This window comes from Anser cygnoides, chromosome Z (assembly GCF_040182565.1).
Source record: "Anser cygnoides isolate HZ-2024a breed goose chromosome Z, Taihu_goose_T2T_genome, whole genome shotgun sequence".
Taxonomy (NCBI): Eukaryota; Metazoa; Chordata; class Aves; order Anseriformes; family Anatidae; genus Anser; species Anser cygnoides.
Window position 1 is genome coordinate 60,892,071 of NC_089912.1, and position 14,522 is coordinate 60,906,592.

General features: G+C 47.2%; 1 protein-coding gene across 26 annotated transcripts in view; it reads right to left on the bottom strand.

The window, feature by feature from the left end:
• Positions 1 to 332: 332 nt before the first annotated feature.
• TCF4 (transcription factor 4) overlaps positions 333 to 14,522 on the bottom strand; it is a 211,458-nt gene continuing 197,268 nt past the window's right edge. For 18 of the 26 annotated variants that reach the window (XM_066988592.1, XM_066988591.1, XM_066988590.1 and 15 more), the window contains 5 exons: positions 9,198 to 9,333; positions 8,504 to 8,666; positions 5,950 to 6,179; positions 5,304 to 5,446; positions 333 to 5,031 (listed from right to left, as the gene is read on the bottom strand). In XM_066988592.1, coding sequence (XP_066844693.1) covers positions 5,310 to 5,446; positions 5,950 to 6,179; positions 8,504 to 8,666; positions 9,198 to 9,333 — 666 coding nt within the window. In that variant the 3' untranslated portion in view covers positions 333 to 5,031; positions 5,304 to 5,309. The remainder of the gene's footprint in view (positions 5,032 to 5,303; positions 5,447 to 5,949; positions 6,180 to 8,503; positions 8,667 to 9,197; positions 9,334 to 14,522) is intronic. The other 8 variants (XM_048079795.2, XM_048079788.2, XM_048079787.2 and 5 more) reach the window with 2 other exon arrangements.

The following is a 14,522-nucleotide window of genomic DNA, read 5'->3' on the forward strand; positions in this document are numbered from 1 at the left end:
TTTAGGGTGCGACACAGATGGTTTCCTTACGGAACACAAAGCTCTACATGGAAATGAGCATGGAAATGATCCTGCCTTTTTACAGCCCCTTCCTCCAGGACTCCAAAGCGCCTTACGGCTACCACCAGCAGGTACAGAAGCGCCGCGGGGAGCAGCTCGGGGAGCAGCGGGGTCGGGAACGAGCACGGAGCCGACCCTGCACGGCACGACCGGCGCTCTCCGGGGACACGCACGCGGGACGAGCGCGCCCGGCGTCCTCCAGGCAAGCCCGAGGCAGAGCCCGGCCCCAGCCCGGCGGCAATGGGGAATGAAATGAAACCAAGGTGTCGGAAAACGGTTTATAAAAATGGCACATTTATTGCTACAGAACGGTCATGTACATGACGGCATCGAATAACTACAGATGAGAAACAGGTAATGGCCTACACCAAGCTGTGTTTGTTTTGCTTTTAATCTTCTTGAAGGAACTCCAGCACACAACCTGTTTGGACACTTCTACAAATCAGAAATACACCAAAAACATGAAAAAATCGAGGCACTCAGCCACACATTGAAAACAAGGTGTAACTGTTCATCTTTTTTTGTTTGTTTTTTGATCTTTTTCCCTTTTTTTCATTTTTTTCCCTTTTTTTTTTGTTTTTTACTGCTGCAGCTATGTGTATAGTCGCAAAATTCCCCCGTTGCGACCTACAACTAAAAAAAAAAAAGCTACCATACAGTTTCATCTCAATAACACATGGTAAAATAACATCTTTTAAATAGTAAAATAAAGTAACAAACTTTTACTCAGAATGATTCCAAAAATCTACAAAGAAGAAATATTCAGAATCTGACAATTTTTTTTTTTTCCGTAATATTCATGGTATAAAAGGATTGCTCCTGTGAAAAATAAGCCAAATATATTTTTTATTTTTAAATTTAGTTTTTTTTTTTTCCTACTAGGGTGTACTACAGTCTATTTTATAGCAAAAAGAGCACTAGACAAACGAAGCTTTATAACAAAAAGCCAGGCACTGATACATGGTAAATCTCTGCTTTTTTTTTTTTTTTCTTATCTTCACTTAATTGCATCACAAGTAACAAGAATGAAAAAGGCCACAGTTCATATATTTTCACCATTACATAAGTCTATAATACTTGAAATGAGTATGGTCAAACCAGCACTGCACAAATATGAATCAACTTCAAGTCCCATGAGAAAGAACATGTTCTTAAAAAACAAACAAACAAAACAAAAACAAAACAAAAAGGTAGGGCCCCCCAAGGGCCCTGGTGCCCCGTTGTGTTGGAATTCATCATATTCCACCTCTAGGTTTTTAGTTTTTTTTCCAGTCAACCAGTGGACTAATTTTTTTCTTTTTCTTTTTTTTTCTTTTTTTCTTTTCTTTTTTTTTTCATTTTTTCTTTTTTTTTCTTTCCTTTTTTTTTCTTTTTTTTTTTCCTTTTTTTTTTTTTTTTGTGCTTGTTTCCGCTGAAATCTCTTCATTCCTGGCAATGTACGGTATTGTTCACTTTTGGACACGGATCATATTCTGCCTATTGGATACAAAGATGAAACCCTCCTCTCCCTGACCACCCGTCTTTATCGCCTTCCCCCCCAACCCCCTGAAAGAAAACAGAACAAAAAAAAAAAGAAAAGAAAAGCAAAAACAAAAGCAAACAAAGAAAACCTCGGAAGACTGAATCAGTACAAGTTGCATCACTGGTAGGACTGACAGTTGTATAAACATTAGTGTTCCTTGCAGCTACACAGAAGACAAATGGTAAAAAAGTTCTAGATGAACAGATTCCCTATTCAGCATATTCATAAATTACTTGAATGTGGAGGTGGATCGTTTCGGTAAAAGCTGCTATTTCGGTATTTTATTTCGTAGAGAGTTTCTTAGCCCGGTTTGTTACCACAGGATAGAGCTTTCTAAAACCCTCATTGCTTTAAGTATCATCAGCTAAATCTCCCCTGACGAAGGCAACTTGAGATGCACAAACCTTACCTGCTTTGGGAAAGAATGGAAAAAATTCAGGAGGACACACTTTGCGGTTTGCTTTTGGGGTGGTGGTTTTTTGGGGGTCTTGCCTCATCCGGAGTGGAAGCAGGACAGGATCTTCAGTTCTTCAATCCGGGAAGGACGAATGCTTATCCTGCACAAACTACGGACCGTAAGCCTGAAAGTGAAGTTCAGTGTGCAATCTACTTCTCACGCGGTGGCCGCGCACATCAGAGCCGTCGGACACAACCTGGAGCTGCTCCTCAAGTTAAGCGAAAGCGGACTGCGAGCGGAACAACAAAAGCGTTTTCTTTCTTACACGTTCCACAAACTACACTTGTCATTTATTTTCTGTCCACAGATTGTTTTAAATAAACATGAAGTTGGTCTCGTAATTATTATTTTTTTTTTTTTACATTGTTTATCAGAAGCACAGTCCTTAAAATCTCCGTGAATCGAGAGGCTCCTTTCAGGTTCCTTACAAGACCACATTACAGACAGACACTGAGTGGGCTCCACCGGGTCTGAGATCTCCTGGAAAAAAAATATGGCTTGTTCATCGTCATTTCACTCTCAACACCATCCAGCGTGACAGCACGCACACGAAACGGAAGCCTCCACCCCGCTGAGGATACCAGCGCTCAGAAACAGCGGCTGCCGCTAACGTCGGGTGGGATTCGTCTTTTATTACCCCCACTTGCATGGAAACCAGGCCCGTCGAAAGTCCGGCGTTCTCAACATAATACGCATTTGTACCTCTGGATCAAACCTTAGTGCATTCTCCTCTACTGCTTTTTGTTTTTATCTAGTGGTTTAATCCACCTCCACATTTGAGAAACTTATCGACAAATCAAAACACTTCTCAGTTTTATCGCTACTGAACATATTTACAGTTTTCAGCACGCACACAGCTAATCAAAATGTTTATGGGTATGTCGAAGGTGATCACATGGTAGCTATCATATTTGTTCTTTACGTCTTCAGAAACAAACATAAAATTCAGATTCTCGTATCTCACTATTTCATTTAAATGAGACTTTTTTTTCAACCACACAGATTTTTTTTTTATAAACAAAAACTGATACAATGTATTAAAACACATAATAACAAGAGTCTACATGTAAAAATATAACTTTTACATACACAATTCCAAAATAATGATACGTTTGCCATTTGTTGCATAAAATTTACAAATGTATTTTTCATTACTATATAACTGGCAAAACAGGAGAACAGATGGAACATTTAGACCGTTTGATGGATTTATGGCATTTATTCAGTGTTGATAGGTGGAAAATCTACTCGAACAGGGAGATTTTATTTAAAATACATGCCAGGTTTGTGTGGCTGTAAAAATAGAAACTGGAATTAGAGACAAAAGGATGCTGACAAATACTTAACTAGGAGCACTATCTGTTAATTGTACTGTACACCAAAGTCAATCATTATTAAAGATTCACTATGGAAGTTGGTTCAATTGTGCCCAGACTTCAAAGCTAGTTATCTGATGAGTTGCTGTGCCATAGTTTGATCTATGTTACTATTAAATATGTTAAGTAAAAACTTCATTCATACTGGCCAGAGAAATACTGTACTACCACCCCTCCTCGAGAAAGTGCAACTTAATGCTTTAGGACTCATAAGGCTTGTTATAATGCTGCATGATGACTGAAATTGGCATCTTACAAATAAAGGAGGAGGCAGCAAGTGGTCTACACTTAAATAATCCACTTAAAAACAAGAGAAGAACAACGCAAAGAAGTCAATCGAATCTGTCACACTACTTGCAGTTTTCCCCCCGGATGGTTTCCCCCCCCCTCCCGCCCCCCCAAAATCTGACCATGTATTCAGAAACGCCTCACTGCACACTATTTAGGCTACACACATAGGTAACACTTTTAATCGGTTCGTTAAATCACAGCCACTTTGATTATGTTATGCTTCTGATGATATAAACATTGGAAGGCACAGTGGTAACATTGTAGCATTCTAACCTTGTACCTCTGAAAATCCCAGAAAAAGGGTCAACCAGAGCAACGTCACCATGCGACCAGCTCGCCTCGCCGGGCTCGGTAACGCTGCCTGTAGTATCTACACACGACGTGACTTTTTAAGTCCTGTGTTCCCAAAAAGACCGAAGAAACAACTCTCTACTTATTTATGAATGAGAAGCAACGTCAGGGTCAGCGTTTCGTTCCTGCACTACCCCTCCAGAGACAGAGTTGGCACTACAGGTTACAATAACAAAAACAGGGGAGAGGGACAGAAATAAGACAAAAAAATCCTTATTTACAGTAAAATCTTCTTTTTAAAAAAGTTAATCAGTACTATTTTTTTACAGGAGCAAAAAAGTCTGAAACAAATGAACAAAAGCTTACCATATTCACTAAATTTTTAATATATATTTATATATATATTTATATATATATATTTGTCATAGGTCTATAAGATCCATCTGTTCCTCCTACCCTAAGGAATGGCTAATGTCATCACTTCAGTTTTCATTAGGACGTTTGCTGGTTTTGTAAATATCTGGGCAGCAAAGCTTCCCTTTTAATATCCAGTAAGTATAAACACTAGCTGTCTAGCACACCAACAAAAACGCTCATTTTTTTCTTCAGAAGTACACTTTTTCATTATTGCAAGTTTACAATTTTTAAATTAAATATTTTTTTCAGACTTACAAATTAATTATATTTTTTTTTTTTTCCAAAAGAAGTTTAGGCACAAATGCATTGTCCCACAGTGTGGAGAAGATTGCCATTCAGTCTCTAGGCTGTGCACTTACAGCTCGTAACATACTGCGTTAGACATTCTGAATGATATGTTAAAGAGAGTCGTCCCTCAAGTTGCACTTTTTGTTTGTTTTTTCTTGTTTTTAATAATCGGGAATGCTGAAACCTCTTGCGTCTGTGATTCTTAACTACTCAGACTTGTCTTATATTACAAAAAAGGGGTTAAGGAGAAGTGTTTATGTGGGTTTAAGATAATACAGCTGTTAAGGAAGTGGTCTCTTGTTTAAATGAAGAAATGTGGCAACTTGGACCTGTGAAAGAAGTAAAAAAACCACATCAGTCAAGGATAGCTGAATACGCGTCACTATAGCCTCTCTAAACACATGGTCTGAACGTGCCTTTGGCCATGGGGCGTGCTGGCAGCATGACCTGCTACCCACTTTATAAGGGGTGCCCCTCGCCCACCTGCCCGCCCCCAGCAGCCCAGGGGACGCGCAGCTCTGCGCCCGGGGCTGAACTCCCCGTGACCGGCTGTTTGGGGGAAGGTTCCCAGCACCCAGGCGCTGCTGCAAAATAAACTTGCCTTTTTTTACATCTGTCCCATGTGATTGGAGGCATCTCCCATCCCAGGGTGGGGTCCTGCCAGGGAAAGTGGAGGAGGATCTGAAGAGACTTTCTCTTCTTCCCTTCTTTTCAGACAGGCTGCTTTAGGATTCAGGTTTCTTTCTGTTGAATTGAAGCAGAACACAATTTCAAACGTTCACATTTTTACATCAGGCTGGCTTTGACATTGCACGTGCGTTTAAAACAATCCTCAGTGACTTGGTAAAGTCAGGCTGCAGGAATTCAGGGGGCTGAAGCAGATGACGCAGCCCGGTCAGGTCAATGCCGAGACGCAGGCAGTGCAACTCGGTACACACTCTCTGCAAATCCCTTCGTGTTTGCGCTTTGCTAAGGAGCGGCCAAGCTTAATATTGAATTTGGAGCTTGCTAAAGAATGTAAAATGTACCGAGACTGCCGAGGATCGCCGCCAACATCTGCGGTGCCAGAGCCACAGGCGAACACCAGTGCCCCACTGCGACGCCGGGTGCTCTGTGGCGCTCAGCAGTCCCCTGGGGGCCAGGTCCTGTCCCCTGTGTGTCACCGGGTGCCCCTGGGCAGCCTTCCGCAGACTCAGCGTGGTGCCTTTTGTCCCGGGAGGGACGTGAGGAGCTAGGGCGGCACTCACCTCTGACTTGCTGCTCTAAGCTGAGGATGACAGCCACAGCCTGGTGCAAAATCAGGAGCTTCGTCTGGGGCTTGTCGCTCTTCAGGTGGAGTTGCACCATCCGGCCCAACTCCTTGAACGCCTCGTTGATGTCGCGCACGCGCAGGCGCTCCCGAGCGTTGTTGGCCATTCGCCTCTCCTTTTCTCGCTCGGCTTTCTGCTCGGGTGTCAGGTCCTCATCGTCGTTATTGCTGGGAGACAAAAGGAATACATTATTTTCTAATGACGTGGAAAACAAGCAGGGGAAAGATTTTAAACAGAGTTTGTCCAAAACCAGGGCTACAAATCGGTCAAACACCTTATAAGCTATTCGTATTTGCTGTTCCTCTTCCATGAACCTGGGCAAAATTCAGTCCCCTTAAATTTTACACTAAGTTGGTAATCAACCTTTACATTCTGCAAGGAAGGTACCTTAAAGAAGTGAAAATGTACTTTTTCAATAACATGTTTTATCACGGTCGATACCTCAACTTTTTAAGTCATGACAAATGTTGAGGGCCCGTGTGGTTGCTGCTGCAGTGACAGATTTGCTGACAACGAGGGAGCACGCTCGTTGTCATCTAAAACAAACAGCACTCCAGGCCCTTTTTATATTTCTGTGACTTTCTTCTGTGCTGAATGTAAGACTCAGCTCAAATTTTATAGCACGTGGCCCTTGGGGTAGCAGAGGCCCCAGCACACTGTCTGCAGGTGACACGGACAAGGACCGGAGAGAAGGTCAAAGCAGAAACACTAAAATATAAAGAAGCTACACAGCATGTTTGTAAAGGCTCTTGTGCAGCTTGTACTTTTTGCAGCCTGTCCTTTAGAAAAAACTTTCTCCGCTATCAGCAGCGACCGGTGGCGGGGGCGGGCAGCCCACCAGGCACTGCGCAGAGCCCAGGCACCGAAATGCCTGTGGGCAAACGGCCACAGGAGGAATCGATGGCTGCGGAGAGCCCTACAGTGAACTCGTGCACCATTTCTGCAACAAAACTGCTTTCCAGCCAGATGAAATAATGATTTTAAATTGAAAACACATCAGCTAGTGAGTCACTGCCACTATGCAATTTGAATTGGTTATGCAAATAGAGTAATAAATTTTCAGCAGCCCTAACAACATGGATTTAGATATATAACTAAATATCGGGAGTAACCTTTTAGAGCCGCAAGCATGTTAAAAGCAAAAATGTTAGCCTACAAAAGCATCAAAGCACGTATAAATATGCATAAGCGGCAGCGTAATTGTTGAATTAGCAAGAACTACAACCACCTTACAGCAGCATCAAGGTCCTTTCTTCTTACCACGTTGGAAACGGACATGAAAGCCTCACTTATGCTTATGGTTACTTCAACACATTTATTCAGAGAAAATCTCAAGTGTCACACGTTTTCTCCAGTCGTAAGAGATGTGAATGCGACTAACAGCTTAAAAATCAGTGTGTGCAGGCTTGAGAGGTCAGAATCTCGGCGCTTTTTCTGTGGCAAAATGTCTGCTCAGATGTTTCTTACCTTGTCTCAGTTTTTACACAGACAAGCAGACACGGAAGGAGAAAAGGCAGTAAGACATGGCCACTCACAATCATTAAAAAAATCCCCTAAACAAAACAGAATTTCAGCCTTATTTGCAATTTGGCTGGGTGATTTGGGACTCAACTGATGATAAAGAGTATCTGCGCTCCTGAGCTGTACCTCAGGTATGGTGAGATGCAGGTGAGACAAGGGAAATTTAGGATAAATGGGACAGCTGTGGCCTGCCCCTTGTTAGGTGGTTCGTGTTTGCCGTGCCCATAGACATTGCTCAGGTTCACCACGGACAAGAGCTCCCAAATGATACAATACAGCTAGGATTTAAGTAATCCTTTCCAAAAATGTATAAACAATATGCAGCACAAGCCTTGTCCCACTAGCAGTCCAGATACACTCCTGCCTTTCCTAAGCATCTCAGCCTCAAAGGAGGAGAGAATCCTCCTGGCCCTTCCCAGGGCGAGGAGGCAGCAGAACGCCCATCTTCTTCCAGGAACTACGGGAGGGCCAGATCCTCACCTGCTGTAATAATGCCACTAAATCTGCCAGCTAAACCTACACAGCTCTGGAGATTTACAGAAATTGAGGACATGACATGACGAATTTATTTTAAAGGTAAAAGAAAAGAATACGGTTTGTTAGTTCAGATGCAGGTGTGATCGACTTTTAGGCACATTTTTAAAAAGATGCCAATCCACACTGTATTCCCGTTTGCAAGCAGAGGCAGAGAGGAATAGCAGTATAATTAACGCATTTTAGCAAAATACAATTTCTTTAGAGATTGTGGAGAACTTGGTCAGTGTCCAAATTTGTGAATTGTTCAAATTTGAGGAAGTCCTGGAGTACAAGTACCAGAAGCGTACTCAGTACTGCCAGAACAGCCGTTCTGTTCCACTTAGGCTGTGGTTTTACCTGCCAGGAAAAAACCTCATAGTTTCCTCCTGTTCTGTTCACTTCATCAAAATCCAGTAAAGGAATTAAATGAAGCGACACTATTATATACTGTTACCTAGATCTTGACCTAGTAATTGATTTGATATCCTTCTTGTCATCCTCTAGTTTCTTGTCCTCAGAAGATTTTGTGTCCTGGAGGTTTTCGTCGCCCTCGTCGTCAGATTTGATTTCGGAGCTACCTGAAGAGACGCTCTGCCCTTGCAGTCCAGCTGGCATGCCTGGGAGAAAACACACGGACGAGCCGTCAAACACTGGTTACGCGAATGTCAGAGCGATCTGGGTCCAAGTCCTCTGCCTCTGCTGCCCAGTGAAGGGTGACCTGTGCGTGCAGCCCCAGATAACTGGCACTGAGCGAAGCGTGAAGGCCCTAAAACAGGTTTCAGTGATGGCTTTCAGGTCTTGTTCTGCCCCTCAGCCTTTAGGAATAGTTCACACATCGTGCGAGCCAAGGGCAGGCACTCTGCTGATGCCCTTCCCACGGCTGGAATCGTAAACTGGGTGGAAATTCCGAGTTTCACCTTAAATCCACATCTTTTTGATGGGCACCCTGCAGCGCCTTAGATACTTGCCAGATTTGTTTGGTCAATTTGCAGAATTATTTTGGTAATTGGGCTGCTTTTATGTGTCCCTGCCCGTGACGGGCGTTACCTTTAAGGGCCCTCCCAACCCCAATCACTCTGCGACGCACGGGACCGAGGCAGGGGGGGCCCGATCCCCACGTTGCGGGGCTGTTGCCCGGCGGTACTCACCCCTGTAGGGGTCCTGGGGCGGGTTCAGGTCCGGGGACGTGGCCGACTGGACGGGCAGCTGGGGCACCGGCACCTGGTTTGGCACGAGCGAGTGGCTGCCGCGGAGGCTCACCCCGTCCTCGCGGTGGGCGCCGACCTGGAGGCGGAGGAGAGAGGGGCGGTGAGAGGAGGCGGCGGTGGCCTGCAATGGGGCCATGGGGACCCAGGGCCCTACAGCCCTGGGGTCCTGCTGCTGCCCTGGGGCCCCGGTGCCGCCCTAGGGCGCCGTTGGCAGGCCAGCCCGGGCTGGGTGCCTCGCCAGAGGGCGCCGTGAGCCCGCAGAGCCGAAGCCCGGCCGGGCGTGCAGGCGGCCGAGCGGCTCAGGCAGGTAAAACGTCAAATTGTCTCCCGGGGTGCCGCAGCCGAGCGCGCCGCTTCGCGCCCATCTGTCTTCTATCATGTCCGCCAACAGATCTGACAATTATCTTAATGCCCATATGCTTAATTGCGGGCTTCTCGATTCCCCCATCGCTAGCGGAAATCCTGCAGGAATTTCAATTTGGCATCCGACTTCTCGTTTCGGGGATCGGCATCGCGGGCCTGCCATTTTTCCCCGTCCCGCCGGCGAAGGCTCTGACAGCGGGGGCCGCGGCAGCGCAAACGCAACGCCGTGTCCCCCGCCACCCGAGGCGGGCAGCCCCGTCCAAATTAGCCGTATTTCATTAACCACCGAGTCCCAAAGCCGAAGGGGCGCCAGGCCTGCCAACGCCGTGACTCCGGGTAATATCCCCATGAAGGTTTTATTAAACACTCCAGTAGTGCCATCATCGGAGCTGACAGCGCGATGGAAATCCGTCCATTCCTCCCACCTGCCTCGCTCACAGACAGAGCGGGGCCGTTACCTCCCTACATAAAGGAGGCTGCGGAGGAGAGCTGGGCAGCCGACGAGCAACACTGACAGAAGCTGGAGGAGAAAAGCTAGAGAAGAGCCAGGAAGGGGCAGCGTTGGAGCTCTGAGTGGCACCGTTCGGCTGCAGGTACGCGCCCCGCGTCCGGAGCTACAGACAAGAAAAATTTCTACACGGAAAATTTCGCACACGCTCCGGACTTCCTCAGGTGTGCGCCTCCCGTAACACTGGTGTGAAACGGGTTTCCGTGGCTGATAAACTCAGCAGCCAACTGTAAATCTCTCTTTATTCTCCCAAAGTAAAGTGCTCGGGCAGATAAAAAAGATGGAGGAATGTTTCTAATCAGACTTACAAGATAATATAGTATAATTGTTAACAGCGAGTCGAGACCGCAGTAGGAAAGATAAAAGGGAATCCTGCCAAGGGGAACTTGAGAAAATCTTTTACTACTAGACGAAATGCAAATAACCAAAAGCAAGTGTAAAATAGCACAGGCAAAAACTCTCTCCTCGTTGAGACGCTTTAATTTTAAAAACATGACGTGCTAAGAAAAGACTGGAACCGGCATTATTTGGTTTTAAGGAAGAAAGACTTGCGAGAGGCTGTGCTCGGAGGTCTGCACTTCTCCTTCCTTAAATCTCAGATGGTTGAACACAGTACAGTCAGAATGGCATCCTTTCGAGGAGGAAAAGTGTTTTTCCCACCCGCTGTGACACACACGTACCAGTGACAGGGCTGTGCTCCCCCGTCCCCAGCGAGCCACGCTCTGCCGGGCCGGACCTGGGGCCACCAGGTCTACCCAGGGGGGCGGCCCTGACTTCAAAGCGGCCCCGCAGGGTGCGGGGGTCTCACCCAGGTGACCCCCAGCAGTCCCCTCCCATCTACATTCTTCCGCGATTCTACAGAAGACGAAAACCATTTCAATTTGAGGTCGACAAAGAAACACGTGACAGCACTTCTGGTTGGAGAACAACCACCGGCCTTCAAACGGAGCTCCAGAGAGCGACTGGAAGCTGTAAAGGCACTCTGACAGACGCAACGTCTCGCTCCGGATCCCTCCCTTTTCCTGCGAGCCTCTCTGGGCTCCAGCCATGCTCTGTGCAGACAGACAGACAGACAGACAGACCGACCGGGAGCCTGCCAGCACCCCGTCCTGCTCCTGCTCCTGCCCCGGAGCAGCCCGCCTCCTCCTGTGGACCACTGCCACCACGGGACTCCACGAGATGCCTCAAGCTGGGTGGTCCAGCTTGAAGTTAGGCAGCCTGGATATCTTGATTATTCGGCCTGGCTGCTGGGAGACGACCTCTGATTTATCACGTCAAGAAGCAGAAGCGGCAATAACGATCGAAGGCCAACAGTACAGATGATCTTTAAATTGAACTGTTGAATTCAGACGCAAAATCAGACGCCATCAAGCCCCCATCGCTGTACCACTCATGTATTGACAAAGTTTTATTCACGTTTTTAAAAATAGTTCTGATTAAACAAAAAAATCCTCAAATTTCTCCTCCTTTAGGTTCTCAGATCTAGAAGGTAATCATGAATGTCTCACAACTGACCGCTAAGAACTATCACTCCTTTTCTTCTTTTCTACCACCTACAATGGGGTCAGCCTCACTTGTTGAGGTTTGTTCCTTTTTTGTCTTGCGAACTGGCAAATTTCAGGCTCGCTTAGGGAGGAAGCCCACCCTATCGCCTTGTACTAAAGCCCACCCTTACACTAAGCCCACTCTTACAACAAGAATAAGCATTTCTTTTCCGCTGTGACTTAGTTCGAGCAGATTTTCCCCTCTCCGAGTGGGAGACACGGTTTCTGCCAAGACATAGGATCAACCTCCAGGCTCTAGTACTCGTCTCACTGCAGTCCTTCCTGCGCCGCAGCAGAGGGGGGTGCTTTGCTCCAAAATATTCATGCCTCCTACCTCCACAGCCACAAAAACACCCCTGTGCAACTGCCTTTCCACGGGGTATTCTCCTGGATATTTTATTCTTCCCATTTCAGTTGCTCACAATCACATCGTTATCCATAAGCAACGTGGTTTTTGAGATATTAAGCCCATCAGCTACAGCTCTACCAGGCTACAGATATGTTTGCGTACGTGCACGTGTGTAAGTGCACACGCATATATTTGTAGCAAAAGACCAAAATTAATTCATTTATGGCAAAAAATCCACAAAATTAACCTTGCCTAGCAAGTACTGCCATGCGCAGAGGACAAGGAAGGCTGCTTCCCACGCGCGCCGGGGGGGCACCGTGCCACCTGCGGGATGCCCAGCCGCCCTGTCCTGCGTGGGTACCAGAATGACTGCTAGGACAGGAAACTTCAGGCCTCTGATTTCCCCCCCAGAAGGGGCCGGACGTTTACTTTTCTCCTTTAAGTGTCATCAGCCGTTTCCACACAGCCACCAGCAGCTCGGTACCAGTAAGAGCACGACCATCCCACCCAGTTTGGCTGAAAACCCCCAACTGGGAGGGAAGGGACAGCACTTTCTGAAGCAAAACCGGCCCTATCTGAGACCTCAGGGGCTGAAAGCAGCCAGGCCCATGCGTTGGGGGGGGGACACAAACGCTGCCTTTCCTGCTTCCCCTCCGCAGCCAGCAGTGCCGCCGGTTTGTCTGTTGTACAAGCAACAGCCTTGCCCCGAGGTGGAGCAAAGATACGCATCGTCCCCCCCAGCCCAGGAGTGCAGACCTATAAATAATCCTTATCTTCAGAGAATCGACCTCACTTTGAAGTTCTATTAATATTTTATTTCTTTCCATCTCCTTAAACAGCCCCTACTGCAACGCTCAGCAGATCGGAGTGGAAATAAAACCCAAACAAAACGGATAGCAAATCCAAAGACGCGCACGGGAGGTACAAACAGGCCGTGCTGTTGATGTGCAAATCTCTGCCCTAACCTCCTCTTTGAAATCCTAACCTCACACGCGTGCAGGCAGCAGGGCCCGAGCATACGTGTGCGTGCTCAGAGATGAAGCGCAGTATGCTTGAGATAACCCAGCCTAAGGGAAAAAAAACATGAGAAACCTCAGTCTTGTGGGGTTTTTTTGGGGGCTATTTAAGGTCAAAAAGGGTTCTGGAAGACAAAGAAATGCAAGTAGAGAGAAGGCTGATCCCGGAGGTGGGGGTACATAAGGATCAAAATCGTCCCGCGGGACTTTCCAAGGCCTCTTTGGAGGCGCTCACATACCAGGCTGACAGACACGGCAGGAAAACCTGGCCAGAACGATGTCTGCATTCACGCTTGGTTTGTCTTTTACAGCATTTTTCAACTCTTCAAGAGCTGGAAGAAGGCTAGACCTTGTCTCCTTTTAACTCGTGCTTTCCTTTTTATATACGGTAAAAGATACTCAGCACAAATGCCAGGTTTTTCTGGTTATACTGGTCTGTGCGGATTTCAGATTACCTGCACTATCTCCCACCTTCATCGCGGATGGGAAGCTCTTAAAAAATGCTTGGAAATCCATTTGGAGTACTCAGCATTTCGTGCTAGAGATGGGTATCAGTAGTTAGCACGGATAAACAGCACGATACTGGGATTTTCAGAAGCATATTCCACGAGGAGTCTGAAATGGAGAATATTGCCTCTCCGGATGATGCCCCCAGAGCCGGCACTGCTCCTCCGACGCCTCGGCCATGAACGCACCGTGCGGTTGTGCCTCCTGAGAGCGGAGGGGCTGGCAGCCCACAGACCAACCTTAGCCTCTTCCGAGAGAGCAACTGCTGATTTTTCCTGCCGAAGGGCAGCTTCCCAGCTCCCGGCTGCAGATGTACACCTCGCCTCCTCAGAAGCAAAGCCCTTCTCTCAACACCCCTCCCTGAAAGCAGCGGGGCAGGCAGGGACAGGCGGAAAGAAACCAAGGACGGGGGCGCGGAGGGGCCGGGGAGGGGACATCAGGCACCCCGGCTGTGTCACACACCTCGTGTGCCTGTGGGCTCACCTGTGCATACAGGTTTTCCTGTCCCCATTTTTCGGTGAACACATAAAGAGAAGATGCGATGTGCCTGCATGGTCCTCGGGTGCCCATCGACACAGAGCGCTGCTCTCTGAGCTGCGACCTCCGCGAAATAGCAGCTGCACCCGACAGCCCCGAAGTGCTGCGCCTCATTGTGAATTATCTGGAGTTATCTCCCCCTGCACCTTTGCCGTGTAGCTGAAGACGGAAACTTTTATCCTCCAGAGCAAGAAAAGCCACCATTTGCCCCAGCAGCGAATCCCGAGGAGCGCTAAGAAATGGTCATACAAATGTTTCTTTTATTGCTCGCAGATGGGCATTTGAAGTTTGGGAACCGCAAGGAGCAGGCACAAGCTGTAAAAAACGGGGAAAGGTTTCCTATTAGGAGCGCTGCACCCCGCTCCTTACGGTTAACCCTCGTCGCGCCGAGCGGCGCCTTCACACAAGTATTAACTTTCTGAACACGCCGCCGCAAAGGAA